Below are 20,320 nucleotides of genomic sequence, written 5' to 3' on the forward strand. Positions count from 1 at the left end.
GTGCACCAACGATTCATTTAGTGAAACATCTTACATCTCATTTAGAGGTTTACTCATTTCATGACTTGATTATATATACAGTAAATATATATATATATATATATATATATATATATATATATATATATATATATATATATATATATATATATATCCATCTTTATTGCACCATTTTCACAATACAATAAATTTAACAAATGTTTACAAATCTGGCACTAATACAGCTGTAAAAAGCACTTCAATAGTTTGAACTCTGGTACTCCGTAAACCTCACAACTGCTTAACTGAGATCATTTTAAATACTACATCAAAAGTCTAACAAAGTCACCTTTAAAAACAACTCGCAACATTCCACCAAATAGAACTATGTACTATGAACAGCTGTTACAAGCATCTAGTACATTCAGTTACAATAAAAGCTCAGTAGTAGAGTTATTCAACTTTGGCTGTTCTGTCGCTAATATCAAATACTAAGATATAACAAAGTGCATCACTGTCCAGTGACCAATAGGCTTGTGAGTGAAAAGTCTTTTAACAAGAGAGTCCATTCTAATGGCAACCTTAAACACTTCAGTCAAAAAAATATGCATCTATCTTGAGAGGTATATGAATGGCATTAGTAGGTTTGCAAAGCTTCAGTCCAATGAGAAAATTCCTAGAATGTAATACACTTTTATATAACAAACTCTTCTTGATTGAATCTTATTAGCTGGGGCACGTTAGACCAAAAGTATATACCACAGCATAAAATGCACCATGACGTCAAGCTAATATGTGGTGAGATGTTTACATATTCTGTACTTTGCTGGTGTCTTTGTTTATCACAACACAATCTGGTTACATTAGAGTGGAACATCACTGTTAACATTACCAACTGTGACAACACAATCCCTCTCTCTATCTCTGTCTCTCAGTCTCACACATACATACTCACTCAAACTTAAATTCTAACACACAATCAAGGCATTGGGATTTTTTAGTTTGTGTTTCATTTTGTGTTACATTAGCTGATTCTTTGAAGACTATAGTCATTCTCTGTGTCCATAGAGCTGCTGTGTCCAGAGGAGGGGTATAAATCACGCTTCAACAGGCGGTTGGCCCCTGTTACCAAGACCTTCTTGTACTGCTGGCGCAGGAGGGAGTAGGCAAAAGGATCTGAAGCTGCCTTGCTGTATGTTAAACACTTGCTGACAATACCCCAGTGTCTGTTGATGTCCACTAAGGGAAGCAGCTCAGCCAGCCTTGGAAACATAGAAGAATCCATTAACAGCATAATTTATACTGTAGCATCCACACTGTAAAACATTTTTGTCAGGTAACCTAAAAAAATTGGCTTGATGTGGTAACATCTAAATGAACTAGGTCAAAAAATGTTATTTAACCTGACAAATTAGGTTACACCAACTAAAGTAATTGTTATGGGTTTGATCAAGTAGAAATAGATCCTTGAGATGACAATTGCAGGTTCCCACTTTTTTTCAGCGCAGACTAGAATCACATATAAACAAAACTAAATATAAATTTACCATCATTGCATTAGCAGTGAATTTGTTGTTTGCCAAACATGCCAAAACCGATGGTCTTATATATATATATATATATATATATATATATATATATATATATATATATATATATATATATATATATATATATATATATAATGCAATATAATGACATGAAATAATGATATGTTGCCATTGGATTCTAAAGGGATGAGCAGAAGGGAATAGTATGTGTTACAGACATGGAAATGAGAAGAAAATGGAAATTAAAAGAAAAATTGTGTTTTCAGATCAGGTGAGCCTTCTTACAAGATCATGAGCCAGTCATCTGAAAAACGAAAAGTGTTTTTGTGTCCTGTCACCTCTGGCGCATAAGAGCTATTCTTAGTAACAATTTTTTTCGTCTTGTTAGCGTCATCTCACGACTCAATTAAATGACGCCATTTGGATTTTTTTTTTTTTTTTTTTTTTTTTTTTTACTTTTTAATAGTATACAATTTTTCTACAAGCTAATTAAGTTCATAATAATAAATAAAAGGAGGTTGACTGCTTTGCATTTGTTTTGTCTTAACTATCTTTTATCTAAAGATCACTTATCATATTTCATCCTTGCGTAATATACAGTCCCTCCCAGATTATTTGAAATGTGACAGCGTTTGTACAAATGCAAAATGTTATGGTGAAAATAGCACATAGCCTACCTTGTAATGACATAAGGGGCGAAACAGATGATGAAAGACCCAATGAAAATGCTGATTTTCTTAGTGGCACGCTGTTTTCTCCTCTTTTGTTCTGCAAGACAGCGCTGCTTAACACTACAAGGGAGTAAATGTCAATGAGATGGGGAAAACTTGCGCAAACAACCCTATTCTAATATTTGACGCTTATTGGAATGAACTGGCATAAATACCTTGGGTGAATATCTACCAGTAAGAAGAGGGTCTGCATGGTTATAATGTCAATCCTCTTGCAGTGAAAGCGTGCAACTTTTAACACCTTTAAGTATGTAACGCACAAAATCAGGAGCGAGAGCATGAAGCTGGTGGCATGAAAGACAATGGTGAACACAGTGAATTTAATCCGCGCGCTCTCGTCGTTCAAATGCAACGTGCAGGATGCGTAAATGGGATTGTAGTCAAACCAGGAGAAAAGCAGCGGGATGAGGGAGAACGTGAGCGAATGAAGCCACGCGTAACACACCATGACCAGCGCGTCCCGGTAGCGCATTTTGCTTGAGTAACTCAACGGGAACACCACAGCGATCCAGCGGTCTATACTGAGGGCTGCCATGCTCAGCATGCTGTTGGCTGTCAGAAAGGTCTCCAGAAAGCTGACCGCGCGACAGACGCAGTCTCCAAAAGGCTGCTGGTGTTTCACGATCCCCACTAAAGTGAATGGCATGTTCAGAACCGAAATGAGTATGTTGCAAAACGACAAGTTCATGGTGAACACCCCTGGCACCTGTCGGCGTATTTCGCTGCTGTGAACGAAGCATAGCAACACCAGTAAGTTCGACAACAACGAAACAATCGCGACCACAACGATGAAGGAAGCAAACAGAATTTCCGCAAAGTCCATTTCTCACTTCAAAAGTCCACTTGCGGTGTATTTGACCCTGTTGATGGTGAATATATTATCAGGAGCATGATTCTTCATTTGTTAAACATGGTGTTCTTTCAGCAAAATAACTCCAGTAGTAAGTCGCAGAAGGCGCAACTTGCGTGCGCTGTCCAGAGTGCTGAAGCACAATCGCGTCTTCTTTTCGCGCCTGCACATTTCGACCTTTAGATTTGTAACACAACGATGGAAATCATTTCGAATTAACACACATAGCACTTTTATGGCAGAATACAAGCCATGTAATTTCCATCATCCATCTAGAGGCGCTCAGTCCTGCGCTTCGCTGCGCTCGTGCTGCTGGAGCTCAGGGACTCGATCACGCTCACTGCTGCTTTGTTCTTGGATCATGCGCACAAGGAAGGCGAATGTGGGAGGCCGTTTTGTAGAAATTGTGAAATAAATCTTGTGGCTGCGCTTAACGATTATATTCTAAAAAGCTATTGAAAACAAATGTGGCAAAGTCACTGGAAACCTTTGTCATACACTATAAAAAGTGGTAAAAGAGCTTTTTCTGCCTGATTTAACCCATAACATTAGTTTTGTTGGAGTAATCTAATGTATTCATGTTGATTCAGTGATGATAAGTAATATTTTTCTCTTGAATAAAACTAGTTAATTTAGATGTTACCATATTTAAGATGGTACATTTATTTTTCAGTGTATTTCAAACTAATGATTATTTAAAAACAAAGAACAAATGATGATTCTGCATACAGCAACTGAGGAATGAAGAGAAATCAGTGGTGTATGCAATGGCTTGAGTTTTAATCATTCACACTAAATGCAAAACTTTTTGTCCATAAACATTTAAAATTCAGGTTGAATGGAAAGGATTGTGGAGATGAAGCCAAGTTCAGTCAGGGGCCACTTTCCTTTAAAAGAAAGGATGCTCCATGCATAGCAAAGTTTCCAAGGTTCCAAAAAAGTTTTTTTGTTTTTTTGCAGCGATGTCACTGAAGAACCATTTTTGTTTCCCCAAAGAACCTTTCAGTGAAAGGTTCTAAAAAGAAACATTTTTGAAAACCCCTTTTTAATGTCTAGAGACTCTACTCTACAGAACCCCTTTTTCACTACAAAGAACCTTTTGTGCAGTGTGAAGGTTCTATAGATGTTAAAGGTTCTTCATGGAGTCATACACGCTGATAAAGAACCTTAATTTTTAAGAGTGGCACTTAGTGAAATTAATTGTACAGTATGTGATTCATGAACACACCTTAAAATTATCTAGAGAAATGTGTCAATCATGTCTGCGCATTGCTTTATTCTGTATAACGCAGCTTAATTTAGAGTGACAACATCATACTATTACAAATGAATGATTTGGTGACTACGAGCAACAAGAGGGCATTAAAACCTCTAATGAAGCGTCATTACAACACCTGTTCCTCAGTGAAGGGCTTCCCCTGGGAGCACATGAGCCAGAACCAGGGATCACTAACAACTCTTTACAAATGGCACATCAAAACAGAGCTAGACAATAGCTAAGAAGCAGCACCAGCTGCACTTCTGGGGACAGTGGGTGTCTTCTCTATTGTAAGTCTATCAGCATGATAAAGGCTCATTATCCCACCTGTGCCTATCTCTGAAATTGGAGCCTCTGAAAGATCTATCTATCTATCTATCTATCTATCTATCTATCTATCTATCTATCTATCTGTCTGTCTGTCTATCTGTCTGTGAATGAGATATTACTGAAAACTATTCAATTTTCATAAAATATACTGATAATTTTAAAATCATTAATACTAGTTGCAGTTGACAAGTTTTTGTAATAAGCTTTCTTTATAGCAAAGTTAGTATTGATATTGAACTTACAGCAATAACATGCTGTTGCTTAAACTATCTTAAAATACATACACTCACTGAACACTTTATTAGGAACACTATACTAATATTGGCTATAGGGCCTCTCTTTGCTCTCAGCTTCAAATCTTTGTGGCATGGATTCCACAAGATGTTGGAAACATTCCTTTGAGATTCTGATCCATGTTGACATGATTGCATCACCTAATGTTTGCAGATTTGTCAGCTGCACATTTATGCTGCGAATCTCCCATTTTACCACACCCCAAAGGTGTTCTATTGGATTCAGATCCAGGGACTCGGAAGGCCACTGAAGAACCGCAAACTCCCTGTCATGTTCATGAAACCAGTTTGATAAGACTTTTGCTTTGTGAGCATTATCATGCTGGAAGTAGCCATTAGAAGATGGGTAAATTATGGCCATGAAGGGATGCACATGGTCAGCAACAATCCTCAAATAGGCTGTGGCATTCAAGCGATGATTGATTAACGGGCCAAAAGTGTGCCAAAATACATTCCCCACACCATTACACCACTGCCACCAGCCTGGACTGTTGACACTAGGCAGGTTTGGTCTATGGATTCATGCAGTTGGCGCCAAATTCTGACCCTACCATCTGTGTGCCTTAGCAGAAATCGAGATTCATCAGATGTTTTTCCAGTCTTCATCTGTCTAGTTTTGGTGACCCTGTGCCCACTGCAGACTCAGCTTTCTCTTCTTGGCTGACAGAAGTGGAACCCGACATAGTCTTCTGCTGTTGTAGCGCATCCGCCTCAAGGTTTGACGTGCTGTGCATTCTGAGATGCTATTCCTCTCACCACAATTGTACAGAGTGGTTATCTAAGTTACCGTAGCCTTTCTGTCAGCTCTAACCAGTCTGGCCATTCTCTGTTGACCTCTCTCATCAACAAGGTGTTTCCATCCACAGATGCTGCTCACTGGATTTTTTTAATGCTGAAGCTGTTTAACTCTCAGCTATTGTGTAGTAGTAATCCGAGTAATCATGCAGTGAGAGACAACTCCGGATGACTTTAAAGAAACTAAAGTGCGACTGACAATGTATTTTGTCAATGTCAGCTCAACTCGCTCATAGCAAATCTCCAATTTGTCAACACTTGTTGGCTCAAATCTTTAATGTCACAGCGATGAATGTAAATTCACACATCCAGCTGCTCTTACACATCTGCACTGCTCTTACACATTAGTTTGGAACACCACGAACAAGTAACGTGGCGTCTCTCTTCCAATCAGATTCGAGGACCAAAACTAACTATTGTATAAAATATTTTAAACAAGATAAGGGATTCATCACATGCCATTTTTGTCAAGAAAATGTGCAAATTAAGATTGCCAATTTAATGTGTTAATTCAGTGCGATTATATAAAAACATAACGTGTTCAAACAATTAACGGAAATAATCATTCCCTGTGACCATACGTAAATTCCGTAATAAGAAAGTTTAGAGTGCCACCTTCATGTATTTGTGAGTCTGAGACAACAGGGGGCAGTCAGCAACTCCAGCTGTACAAGCAACAAACCAACAGCTGTTTGAAGACATCTAGACGGAGCAGAGTGCAGGGGTCTCGAGATGCGTTTTTAAAGTTTCAAACTACATTGAACTCGACAAGGCATCATAAATATGTGGCATTTATGGCTAGAGATGCTGAAATCCAGTGAAATGTGATGTAAGCACACTGAGACGCTCCAAAAACAGGAAGAACACATCATGTGCCACAGTGTAATGTCTTTGAATTATCTGAATTATTATAATTTATTATATTTTATAGAACAGTTAGTTATGGTCCTTGAATCTGATTGGACGAGAGGCCTGGGACGCTCTACTGTTTGTATCACTCCACTTGTGTCTGGGCATTCCAAACTAATGTGTAAGAGCAGAGCAGATGTGTAGGAGCAGCTAGACGTGTGAATTTCTATTTATCTCTGTGACATTAAAGATTTAAGCCAACAGGTTTTGAAAAAAAAAAATTGTCTTGTATGTGCTATGAGCGAGCTGATGTTGATGAAATGCGTTGTCAGTCAGTGCGGGAGTTCCTTTGAAGTCATCCGGAATTGTCTCCACTCGATGATCACTCGGATTACTACTACACTATAGCTGAGAATTAGTTAAACTAACAGCTTCAGCATTACTGCCGATCACAGCTGAAAGTCACGACAGATGGAGTAATCAAACACGCTCAAGACACTTATCTGATACCCAAGTTTCCGAGTTGTGAGAAGATGTAAACTTTCAACATGTTGGAGGAGGGAACACTTTCTGTGTTGTGTCAAAATAAGAGTTCCCCAAGAAATATATAAGAATGAAACTGGCTTCCTCCATGTTTTCTCTCCAACAACAAAACTCTTGAACGTGAGTGAAATACTTGTAATATATTTCCGATAGCACGTATGGCAGCATCACTCCACGATTGCTTGGAGCAGATTACTATAACACTACAGCTGAGGAATAGAGTTTAACTAACAGCTGCAGCACTACTATTCATCACGGCAACAGTGATAATCACAGGTAATCACATGCTCATTCTCGCCAATTTAAAAAAATTGTGGAAACTACATAATGGAGAGTGTTTTTTTTTTTTTTTTCATCCAGGCCATTAGATTTTACTAGAGAATTTTTTAATTATATTACCACATACACAGAGACGGATTAATGTTTCTATGTGCATGTTGGATGGCATTTGGCTTCTCTCACCTCTCTCTCTCTCTCTCTCTCTCTCTGTCTCTCTCTCTCTCTGGCATACACATTCACACAAATCCTTGTTTCTCCAATAACTTGTTAGAAACAACCCAAGCTGTTGTTAGTAGTTTTAAAGTGTGGTTTTCAAATTAGTAACGGAGGTATGGGCACTGCTTTCAAACTAGCAATGGCAGATCCTGAATCTATGATGTACAGTTGAAGTCAGAAGTGTACATACACTTAGGTTGAAGTCATTAAAACTCTTTTTTTAACCACTCCACAGATATCATATTAGCAAACTTTAGTTTTGGCAAGTCGTTTAGGACATCTACTTTGTGCATGACACTGGTAATTTTTCCAACAATTGTTTACAGACAGATTGTTTCACTTTTAATTGACTATATCATAGTTCCAGTGGGTCAGAAGTTTACATTCACTTTAAATTCCAGAAAATGATGTCAAGCCTTTAGGCAATTAGACAATTTGCTTCTGACAGGCTAATTGGAGTCAATTGGAGGTGTACCCTTGGATGTATTTTAATGCCTACCAACAAATTCAGTGCCTCTTTGCTTGACATCATGGGAAAATCAAAAGAAATCAGCCAAGACCTCAGAAATAAAATTGTGGACCTCCACAAGTCTGGTTCATCCTTGGGAGCAATTTCCAAATGCCTTAAGCTACCACTTTCATCTGTACAAACAATAGTACGCAAGAATAAACACCATAGGACCACGCAGCCATCATACCGCTCAGGAAGGAGACACATTCTGTCTCCTAGAGATGAACATAGTTTGATGCAAAAAGTGCAAATCAATCCCAGATCAACAGCAAAGGACCTTGTGAAGATACTGGAGGAAACAGGTAGACAAGGATCTATATCCACGGTAAAACGAGTCCTATATCAACATAACCTGATTGGCTGCTCATCATGGAAGAATCCAGTGCTCCAAAACTGACATAAAAAAGCCAGACTACAGTTTGCAAGTGCACATGTGGACACAGATCTTACTTTGTGGAGAAATTTCCTCTGGTCTGATGAAACAAATACTTACATTTTTGGCCATAATGACAATCATTATGTTTGGAGGAAAAAGGGTGAGGCTTGCAAGCTGAAGAACACCTTCCCAACCATGAAGCATGGGGGTGGCAGCATTATGTTGTGGGGGTGCTTTGCTGCAGGCGGGACTGGTACACTTCACAAAATAGATGGCATCATGAGGAAGGAAAATTATATGGATATATTGAAGCAATATCTCAAGACATCAGCCAGGAAGTTAAAGCTTGTCGCAAATCGGTCTTCCAAATGGACAATGACCCCAAGCATACCTCCAAAGTTGTGGCAAAATGGCTTAAGGACAACAAAGTCAAGGTATTGGAGTGGCCATCACAAAGCCCTGACCTCAATCCGATAGAAAATTTGTGGGCAGAACTGAAAAAGCATGTGCGAGCAAGGAGACCTACAAACCTGACTCAGTTCCACCAGTTCTGTCTGGAGGAATGGGCCAAAATTCCAGCAACTTATTGTGAGAAGCCTGTTGAAGGCTACCCAAAACATTTGACCCAAGTTAAACAATTTAAAGGCAATGCTACTAAATACTAACAAATTGTATGTAAACGTCTGACCCACTGGGAATATGATGAAAGAAATAAAAGCTGAAATAAATCATTCTCTCTACAATTATCCTGAGATTTCACATTCTTAAAATAAAGTAGTGATCCTAACTGACCTAAGACTTACTAAAGTACTAAAGTAAGACTTTACTACGATTTACTAAATTTCAGGACTTGTGAAAAACTGAGTTTAAATGTATTTGGCTAAGATGTATGTAAACTTCTGACTTAAACTGTAAGAAAGTAGTTCTACACACAAGAGCATTTTTTGGGACAGTCCATAATTTTTCCCTAATCATTTATTTACTTGTTTGTTGAACTGTTGTATAAAAGCAATATCACATTGCAATTGTGCTGTATTGTCCATCTATCAGCAAGGCTGTGATTATCTGTGGCACTCGTCCACAGATTGATGGACATACAGCACTCTTGCTCATGTGATATTGCTTTAATATAGGCCTTTTTATAAATATTTTGATTATTATATATTGACATATCTTTATTTGGGGGCCTTTTTCAGCAAATATTGATATATACACTTAATTATGAATAATTACTTGGCATATCATGTCATTACTTATGACTGAATATTGATTGAAATCCCTAGTAAAAATTGAAAAAGTACAAGCTTCACAGGGTACACAGCTGTGGATAACCACTGTTCCACCCAAGTTTATCAGATGCTTTAGATCTATTCCACACTCACAAAGTTATCATTGTTGGCAAGTCTCTCAAGCAGGGACTGAAAACAGTTCAAGGAATGAAATCCGAAAAACGAAAACGAACAAAATTTTTTGTAGAATGAAAACAGGAACAAAGTCACTTTCAATTGTTCCGGAATGAAAATGTTATTTTTAAATGCTGGTAACTGGCAAAAAAAAAAAAAGGCTGTGGAACTTACGAACCAGAACAAAAGAACTGTTTTGCTCAGAACACACCGAAATGAAAAATTTTTTTTTTAGTCCCTACTCTCAAGTAATCGTTCTGTATTGCTCTTGAGTCCTTTATTACAGCCCAACATGACTAATGGACCTGAATGCTATCTCATTACAATTAAACTGAGCTTTTATCTACAGTACAGATAACTGTTTCAGGCCAGGTAAAAATTTCTTATAAAACCATTTTAAATGTAAAACTTTAGAAACAGTCATGTTACAGTGAGCAAATATTGCTACAATATATATATACAGGTACTAATGATTTTTGCAGATTTTATGTGCACAACTGAGACATGCAGATCAATCCATGCAAAACTATGCAGTAGGTGTCCATGCATTAACTATTCAAGTGAGGATTATTTTCCAGTAACTCTGTAACGTCGCAGTGTGTTGTAAGCGTTAGTAAAATATTGCAGCTGTGACATAATTCATCACCGCCTTCCCTCTCTCTGAAATGAGCATCTAGTCACAGGTGGCACACCAGCAGCTCACGCTGCCAGAGTTTGTGTGTGTGTATGTGTGTGTGTGTTTGTGTGTTTGTGTGTGTGTGTGTACTGAATCTAATAGATCATGACATCTCAACACATTCTTTGTAAATCTCATGCTATCCACTCATTATTTGAAGAGAGTCAACAATTACATCCAATTACACCCAAGTCAATCGAATTGCACCTTTTGGAATTAATTAAAGACTTTGTACAGTAAGAAGAGTTATAGTTGACAGTTTTTTGAACCCCACAATAGTTCTTTTGTTCCCATTTGTTCTTTAGGACACGTAAGGCAGGTGGTGGTGTTGAAAATTGAAACGGTAAAGGCCCTAAATAGAGAGCTGTTTGGCAACAGAGACAGCGTGAAATGACTGTTGTGAGGCATTCCCGGCTGGCACAGGTACGTTCAAAGAGTTATTGTGAGTCATGTTGTCATGGAAACGCTCAGTCTTGTAAGGTATTGTCTGTTGTTGAAATGGCAGTGGATTAAAATAACTTGTCACAGCATTGCAAGTAGACTTGTTGACTTGTGTTACAATAACTGACAGATATGATGCTTTAACTGTGCATTACAATAGTTTAATGAGAATGTGACACAAATTACAGTTCTTGAAATACTTTAATAGCAGTGAAAAGCAACTTACAGTTCTTGAAATACTTTTGGAGGTTTTCCTAATGTTTCTGATTAACTGTGTGCGTGTGGTTGGTGGAGATGCCTTTCTCTTCTGAAACTAACCCAGTCACACACCCCACATTGCTTAAAGTAAACAGCACTTTAAAATCCAAACAGTCCCACACAACAGCTTAGGATGAGATGGTTAAGCAACAGTTCAAAAGTGTTTGGAAAACGTCTGCAGTTTTTCATTGGAAAAAATTTACAGTGAACTGGGGAACACGCATTATAATCTAATGGACAAACCAAGTTTTTTTAAATGTTTTCTATTATCCTAATGGACCTCCAAAAATGAAATCTTTGAATGGTATTTTCCATGGCAAAAGGTCTCAATTAAGACTTTGTTAAGCTGTTTATTGGCTGTCAATGCTTGATATAAAAACATCATGAGTAAAAACTTATCTTATGTTATGTATCTTTTGTGTAGTAATTCCTCAGAGAGTTTGGAACACAGCAAACATTTTTATGTATGTCCAGCACAATATAAAGAAGCCTCCCCTAAAGATTGAATGACTTTGCCCACTGCAGGGAGCCACTGGCTTTGGCACAGTCAACCTTTGCTGAAGTCATGGGGGAGCTTCTTTCATCCAGAGACCAAAAGATCTGGATTAAGAACAGAACCAGGAGTTCGCATCAATAAAGCCTTTACAGCTCACTGCTGGGCAAAAAATATAATGGACCCTGTTCGACCAACAACAACAAAGGAATCACATTTGAAAATATGCTTTATTGTTTTATTAATGGTCCAATGCACTTATTCATATAAACGTTTATCTATACTGATTATGAAACATCTCAAATCTTTAAAATGTCAAAGTGTAGGAGCTCTCAGTATATATGCTTTGGAAAGAGATCAAGCCAGATTCCCACTCCTCATGTTAGTTGGAGACAGAGAACCTTGGCACCATCTCCAAAGAAGTATTTTGAACAGTGTCTGTCACATTTGCAATGCTGATGTACACTGGAATATAGATGAAACACCAGAAAACAAAGTGCTGAACTCTGGTGTGATAGCTCTATATGTGGTGTTACCTTTGTTGCCAAGGCTGTCAGCTTATATATTTTGCACTGTTCACTACAGATACTTCATATGAAGAATTTTGTAACATATGTTGCTGGCCTGTTGACTGAGCTAGTAAAGTGGTTACCAGTGTTGGGTAGTAGTTAACTAAAAGTAGCGACAAAACAAAACAATTGTAAATAATTGTCTGACAAAACAATTGTAAATAATGGAGAATGTAGCAACTAGCAAAACTTAAGTGAAAATGGCACCCCAAAAAATTAAGTTGAATATTTGAGGTACAAATGTTGAACTGAGGTTGGCTAACGCACTAAAGCTAGCGGCAACACATCACATGCATTTTAAATGTCACTTCCTCAGCTGTTAAACGGCAAATGCTTACGTGTAGTAAAAAACTGTTCAGTGTTCCATTTGTGACGTCACTTTGGAAATTCATTTGGGACACAGCTTTTGTGTATATTAAGTGTAATTTTATGTTCAATTTAATGTTCTCAATGTATTTGTTTAAATCTTGGGAATATTAACCATGGTTTTACTATAGTAATATTGTAGTTACCATGACTGTTGTAACCATCAAAAAAGAGTAGCTTGACCTTCAGTTTAACTTTTAGTTATGAGTAGCTTGTAGCTACAGTTTCAAAGTTGTTTCCCAACACTGCATTTCACATTACCAATGCAAATATGTCTAATATGTACACTCACTGAGCACTTTATTAGGAACACTATGGTCCTAATAAAGTGCCCAACGTGGTCTTTTGCTGTTGTAGTCCATCTGCCTCAAGGTTCGACATGTTGTGCATTCTGAGATGCTATTCTGCTCACTACAATTGTACAGAGTGGTTATCTGAGTTACTGTAGCCTTTCTGTCAGCTTGAACCAGTCTGGCCATTCTCCATTGGCCTCTCTCATCAACAAGGTGTTTCCGTCCACAGGACTGCCTCTGACTGGATGTTTTTTATTTTTGGCACCATACTAAGTAAACTCTAGAGGCTGTTGTGCATGAAAGCCCAGGAGATCAGCAGTTACAGAAATACTCAAACCAACCCGTCTGGCACCAACAATCATGCCACAGTCGAAATCACTGAGATCACATTTTTCCCCATTCTGATGGTTGATGTGAATATTAACTGAAGCTCCTGTCTCGCATCTGCATGATTTTATGCATTGCACTGTTGCCACATGATTGGCTGATTAGATAATCACATGAATAAGTAGGTGTACAGGTGTTCCTAATAAAGTGCTCAGTGAGTGTACGTATCTCTACGTTTGAGGTTTTGTGTCAGTTAGCAGCATTAAGCATTAAATATAAATGAGCTAAAAACACTAGCTGTATAGATGTCTGTTCTAATTATTTTTTGTATTTTAATGTACACTATTTACTTTGTCCAGTTGCTGTGATAATAACCTCTGAACATATTTCAGAGTTGTCTGGACTGATCATTGCTTATGCCATCAAAGATGGAGCGACCATATGGCTGATGCTGTTGCACATAATTATGTCTTTCTTCATTAGGCAGATTACAAAGAGAAACCTGACCAAACAGGGACTTTAATGGAAGTAAGGTGCCTAAAATAGCAATAAACATTAAATAGTCATGATAGCCGTGAGTAAGAAAGATAGACAGAGAGAGAAAGAAGGTGAGAAACGCCAAATGCTGTCCAACATGCACATAGAAACATTCATCTGTCTTTGTGCATATGGTAATATAATTGAAAACTTCTCTAAATCTAATGGCCTGGATGGAATAAAAAACACTTTACATTATGTAGTTTCCACTACTTTTTAAAATTGGCAGCCACTTTTATAAGTGTGCCGCACAATTACATATTCATGTTTCTACCTGGAAATTTAGAAATACTGCAAGTACTAACCACAAGAACAGCTTACCTAGAAATGATTTAGATAATGACAGCCTATGCTGGTGAATTCTGCATCTCTATGGGAGGTTGAACAATAACTCTTATTATCATATAAAACAGAATATGTTGTGCTTATCAATTAGCCTCATTATATTCTTGATTAGAGTTTATTCAACCACTACACTTGAGATACTTAACATTTATCATGTAAGTCTGTAACATTACCCTTAAAGCCACCTATTGTGTATTGGAAAGTGTTGGCCCAGGAGTGAGAAGCGTAGATATCTGACACGCATGGCAGTTACTATATCCATCACTGTCTGTGTCTAGTCTGTTTCTAAGGGATTCGGTGCTGTACGTTTAAATCTGAGTTAGCTGTTACATAAGAGAAATAATACACGAGCCACACACTATATCTTAATAAGACGAGTACAGCATTTTTGGTATCAAATGGCATACCATATGCCTCGTGGTGTGTCATGCCAACATAATATAATTGCTATGTATTTCTTAATTAATGTATATTACAAACACTGACAAAAAATTAAAAAAAATAAAAAAAAATAAAAAATGCTTAAATATTCAATGCAGTACAGGTTTTATTATTTTAGTTTTTAATTATTTATTGACCTAATTTGATGCCTAATCATCAGTAGTGTGTAAGTTACTCAAAGAAAGTTATCCACAACAAATGACTAATTACTTCTTTAAAATTTTAATTAATTTACTGATTACTTCATCAGACAAGCAATAACATTACTAAATACTTCACTTTTAAATTACTCTGTTTTTCTGCTCAGCAAATTCAAAATAATGTCTATATTTCCTCCTTGATCATTATTGCTTGTAATGCAAAAACTTGTTTCTTTCTCACAATGACTCAATTAGGAGGTGTTATATCTCTCACAATATTTGCATTATATTTCTATTATTTTAGAAATATGTGTAATCCAAGTTATGTACTTACAAGTAATTAACATAAGTGAAAGTCAGTAACTGTTATCTGTTTACAAGAATTTTAAATGTAATACTTTTGAGATAACTGTACCTAATGACTTTTTAATCAGATTACACCCAACTCTGCTGATGATACTTTTCCCAGCAAGTTTAATTGCTATGTAGTATATGTATTACTAATGTGTTATTACAATGCACTTGATCATAAATCCCCAAATTGTTAACTATTCAGTATAGTATTAATATGTGGTCCTGTTTTATATTAGGTGTCTTTAGCTAATATGTACTAACATTAAAATACATACAATACAACATTTTTATTGTGTAACTACATGTTGTTCTGCAAAATTCTCACAAGATTCACATTTGCTGCTACTAAGTTTGAGGTACTGTATGGGTAGGTTTAGAATTAGGGTTTAAGGTAAGGTTTGGGGTAGGGTTAGGTTTATGGTTAGGGGTAAGGTTAAAAATTTAACTACAGATGTAATTAAATGCAGGTACCTTAAATGTAAGTACAATGCAACAACACGTATGTAAATAATATGTACTTTGTATCAAATGCTTAAGAACATAGTAATTAAAGACTTTAATAATATAAAGTGGGTCCTAATATTTTAAATATAAGACATTTGTTTGACCTTACCTTGCAAAGATATTTTAAATTTAGCTAAATGGTCTGTCACAACATGCTCTTCATGGATTCTCTCTGCATACTTTTGTGGAACTTTTTGTACTGTAGATTATAGGTTGACGATAAAAGGTAAGACTACAAAAAGTCCCTAAAAAGGATTTTTCTACAATATCTGACAGAATGTAAATACAGGATGTAAAGCTTTAAAACTACACTGCACTTAATATTGTCTATGAAAGGGGTCATAACTGTCGACAGTCATCACTATTTCAGAAGGACATGCAGTATTAAGCAGTATTACATAAGTCTAATCAGCGGTGCAAGTGAAGCTTCTAGAAAGTGTGCACACGAAGCGAACCCTTATTAATCTTTAATTAAGGTGCAGATTCGAATCATCTGTTCCTGGCGAAAGCTATTTTGAGAGAGTGTCACCCACTCAGAGACCATGTGAGGCAAAAAAAAAAAAGAGCTTCTTAAAACACATCACCCCATCACAACGGTGTGTACAATGGTACTGCTATTTAGTTTGGAAACTTTTAATTTGTATGAAGTTTGAGGAGGCAAGTTTGTCTTTAAATGTATCTGATAATGGAACTTAATGGATCTGTATTTTTTTCAATAACAAAAAGCTACACTGATTGTACTTTTAAGGGAAACATATACAAGTTTAGTTCAACAGTGTGATCAGCCTGTATTTTTAAGCCTTATAAACTTTGGGGCAAAGTTAGCTAATCAGTGATTAAGCATAGTCCCACATATTCAAACTCATAATCATGCAAGTCTCCTTTGAAAATCAAAGGACAATTCAGCCTTAAGCATATCTGTCTTTCAAAACAAAATGTTCAAATCTCATTTGGACCAAAAGTTACATCTGAGGTGTGTATCCAAGGTAAGATTGTTTTGAAAGTAGAGGGTTTTTACGAAATAATTAAAAAGCACTCTGGCTAATGAGTTGGAGGAGCAGTTCTTAGATTAATCATTAGTTAATCTTCTCCCCTTCCCAAGGGTCATATGTTTGAATTTCATGCCTAACAAATTTCATTACAAAGCCCTAGTGCCACACCATGTAAACCAAACCAGCAACACCTCTTTCTAGGTTAGGGGTTACATGTTATATGTATATTCTCTTATGTCAAGTCCTGGTGAATTCACAGATCCTGGTTGTGTTATGCCTGCTTGGTGTCACTCTAGGTGACTTGGAAGAGTGGACAAAATAGTTGAGGCTGGAATACAGTAGCAGACATCGCTGTGGTTTTAACTGACACCATGTGTAGCATCTTAAGACAAAAAGTCTAACCATTCAGCTGTCAGCTTTCAGCTCTCCTCTTAGTAATAGCTTTCCATTACCTCTTTTCTATTTAAAAACACTGTCAAGGGAATATGCGAGTGACCTTAAAGTACTCCAAGGGGAGAGTTAATAGATAAGCCATTCAAAGTATTTTACAGAGTTCTGAATGCTGCCTATTCCCCTGATGTTTAGTTTTCTGTTAACAGAGTCCAAACAAAACATACTGAAAAATGATTATTGGTGCTAAGATGTGATCTAAATATTTCCAACTCTTAATATTCATGGTTGTCCAATGTCATCCATATTTGCTACAAGATTAATGTGAATGTCTTTAATGTCTCATTTCAGCAGAACTCGAGACTCAACATATCCCATAATGTTACGATTCATCATTTTAACTTGCTAACCTCAGAGCATAGCATTGTGCTGTGGTGGGTGTTTTTCATGCAAACTGCTTTATATACTTTTATATATATATATATATATATATATATATATATATATATATATATATATATATATATATAAAGAAAAAACAAGAATGAGACTCAAAGCAAAACTGACTTTGCTTACACTGGGGAGGGGCTAAAAGGCGCTGGTCATCTTTTGTGTCCAATATTAGCTTAGAATTGCAAAAATAGTTTCCCTTTGATTGCATCTTCAAAAGGGAAAGGGTTGTTTGCAAAAAAGCATGCACAGAAGTTACATATATCAGTATTAATACAGTAAGGTTGTTGTTTACATTTATAACATTTGTATCATACCCATCAAATATGGATAACTGACACTGGCCTACATTTTATAACTTTCCACCCCCAAGATTTCTCATGTATTCTCACATCAGCCTCAGTTTTTCATAGGAACGTGTCACTACTTCAGAAAACACAACTCTCTTGTGGATTGTGTGTGGATGTCAAAGAGAATGCATTCACGAAAGAAGATGGGGGTAAAAGGAGACTTATGATACTCAACTCTAATACAGAGAGAGAGAGAGAGGTGCATTAGAAGGTCCCTGAGTTGACGCTTGGTTAAAAAGTACTGGGAACAGCCTTATAGACTAGTTGAGTCACATCTGTTAAAAATCTTGAAGGAAAATAGCACAAACGCCAACAATAATGGAGGAGGAATAAGGTTGCACTGCTTAAGATATTATCGCATTATACGTATTTACTGTATATCTGCACTTTTTTGTATAGAAACAAAAGTTGATATGCTAGACTATAATCAGTGCTGCTAATTATGAAATAATGAGCACGTTCTGGTGTTTATCTCGCAATAAACACCAGAAAGCCGTTTATTGCGAGAAATCTGCTTAAAGGAATAGTTCACCCAAAAATGATTTTTTTTTTTTACTTACTCAGGCCATCCAAGATGTATCGGAGTTTCTTCATCAAAACAGAATTTAAGACTTTTAGGATTTCATTTCAGGCCTCCTCCTCTAAACAATGCAAGTGAATGTACTCCATTTTTATGTAATATGTACTACATATTTAGGGTGCATCAAAATAATCCACATGACTCCAGTCGACAAATAAAGTTCTTCCGAATGCAAACAATTGATTATTTTTAGAAACAAAACAATACTTATATACTTTTTAACTACAAATGTTCAATTCCGTACATCTCTGTGACGTGCGCTCATGAGAGGAATGATGTAAGCTCGTTGGTAAGGACACACGTCACGTGGAGGAGGAGTCAGGAAGCACGTCATTGTTTACATTGTTTTTTAAATTATAATTATTTGAAAATTATTTTTAATTTATTTTATATTGCTTTGAAATTGTTTTGGACTGTTTTGGTTTGTGAACGGCACAAGTTTCTCTTGTAAACAGTGATGCGCTTCCTGACTCCTCCACGTGATGCGTGACCTTACCAACGAGCTTACGTCATCCCTCTCATGAGCGCACAACACAGAATTGTATGGAAGTGAACATTTGTAGTTAAAAAGTATATAAGTATTGTTTTGTTTCTCAAAATAATCAATCGTTTGCGTTCAGAAGAACTTTATTTGTCAACTGGAGTCATATGTATTTTGGACCGTCAAAAAATGGAGTACATTCACTTGCATTGTTTAGAGGAGGAGGCCTGAAATGAAATCCTAAAAGTCTTAAATTCTGTTTTGATGAAAAAAGAAACTCAGATACATCTTGGATGGCCTGAGGGTGAGTAAATTATCAGCAAACTTTCATTTTGGGGTGAACTATTCCTTTAAGACTCGAAATCGGCATATGCGATTACATGCGTTGTGTTTGCGGCTTTCTCTTTACTCCCGTATACATGCGGCTCAGTCAGTAAGCAGCTTTCTACACAGCAACGTAATTTCCCCACGACCCTTGAGTATATAACAAACATGGCATCTGTGGAAGACTTTGCTTTATTTCCAGAAATTCCAGAGTTGTTGTTGTTGTTGTTGTTGTTGTTGTTGTGTTTGTTTCCTTAACTTTCCATCATGACCAAAAACTGAACTGAGCTGCAATAGTGGGCATTCCCCCAATGTACTTCAGCGCATATACGCAGACGTGAGGGATAGTAGTTGATGTTTAAAATTGGTGTGTATAAAATGGTATACTATATATTGTAAGTGCTTTTCCCTTTTACTACTCTACTCCTGTACTTTCCACTGTGTTGCCTTGTTGATATGATTTATGGCACCATCCTACGACGTTAGTTATCTGGTCTTTTTTATGTTAGTTATTTAGACTGACCCCAGATTTTCTTGACACACAGACGCGGTTCTCGTCTTGTTTATGGGACTCTTTATAATTGTCAAATTTAGTGGATTATATGTGGTTAACATGATGAACACAACCTAATCAGACTAGAAGTCAGCATGTTGTTTCCGAGAGTTCCAGTACCTTAGGATCGGCCACATACAGTATAATGCCAACTTACTGACAAGCGGCATCTCCTATCTGAAATTTCTGCATCAGTTCCTGTATCTTCAGCAGTGTGGAAGACCTGGGTTCTAATCCTGTGTTGAAAGTAAGTAATTGCGTTTGCATAATTAGTGACAAGTATGATTCAGAGGTTGCATTTTTTCCCCTAACATTAGATTTTTACACCACTGACGGTAAAGTTTAGGGGGTTGGGTTGGGGGGGTGAGGTTTATAAAATACAGTATGTATTCTTCACTGATTACAGCCTGTACAGCTGAAAACAACTCACTTCACAACCTGCTTTTGGCACACCTCCATGGAAATTACACCCTGAAAATGGAGCTCACACATG

At 36.9% G+C, this 20,320-nt stretch overlaps 1 protein-coding gene across 1 annotated transcript; it reads right to left on the reverse strand.

The window, feature by feature from the left end:
- Positions 1-164: 164 nt before the first annotated feature.
- Positions 165-3,489, reverse strand: LOC127410221 (G-protein coupled receptor 26-like). Its single transcript, XM_051645377.1, has 3 exons — positions 2,416-3,489; positions 2,207-2,320; positions 165-1,241 (listed from the first exon to the last, which is right to left on the reverse strand). The coding sequence occupies exons 1-3, from the start codon at positions 3,081-3,083 to the stop codon at positions 1,004-1,006; spliced, it is 1,020 nt and encodes a 339-aa protein (XP_051501337.1). The 5' UTR covers positions 3,084-3,489; the 3' UTR covers positions 165-1,003.
- Between the last annotated feature and the right edge of the window lie 16,831 nt (positions 3,490-20,320).

This window comes from Myxocyprinus asiaticus, chromosome 2, assembly GCF_019703515.2.
Source record: "Myxocyprinus asiaticus isolate MX2 ecotype Aquarium Trade chromosome 2, UBuf_Myxa_2, whole genome shotgun sequence".
NCBI classification, from domain to species: domain Eukaryota; kingdom Metazoa; phylum Chordata; class Actinopteri; order Cypriniformes; family Catostomidae; genus Myxocyprinus; species Myxocyprinus asiaticus.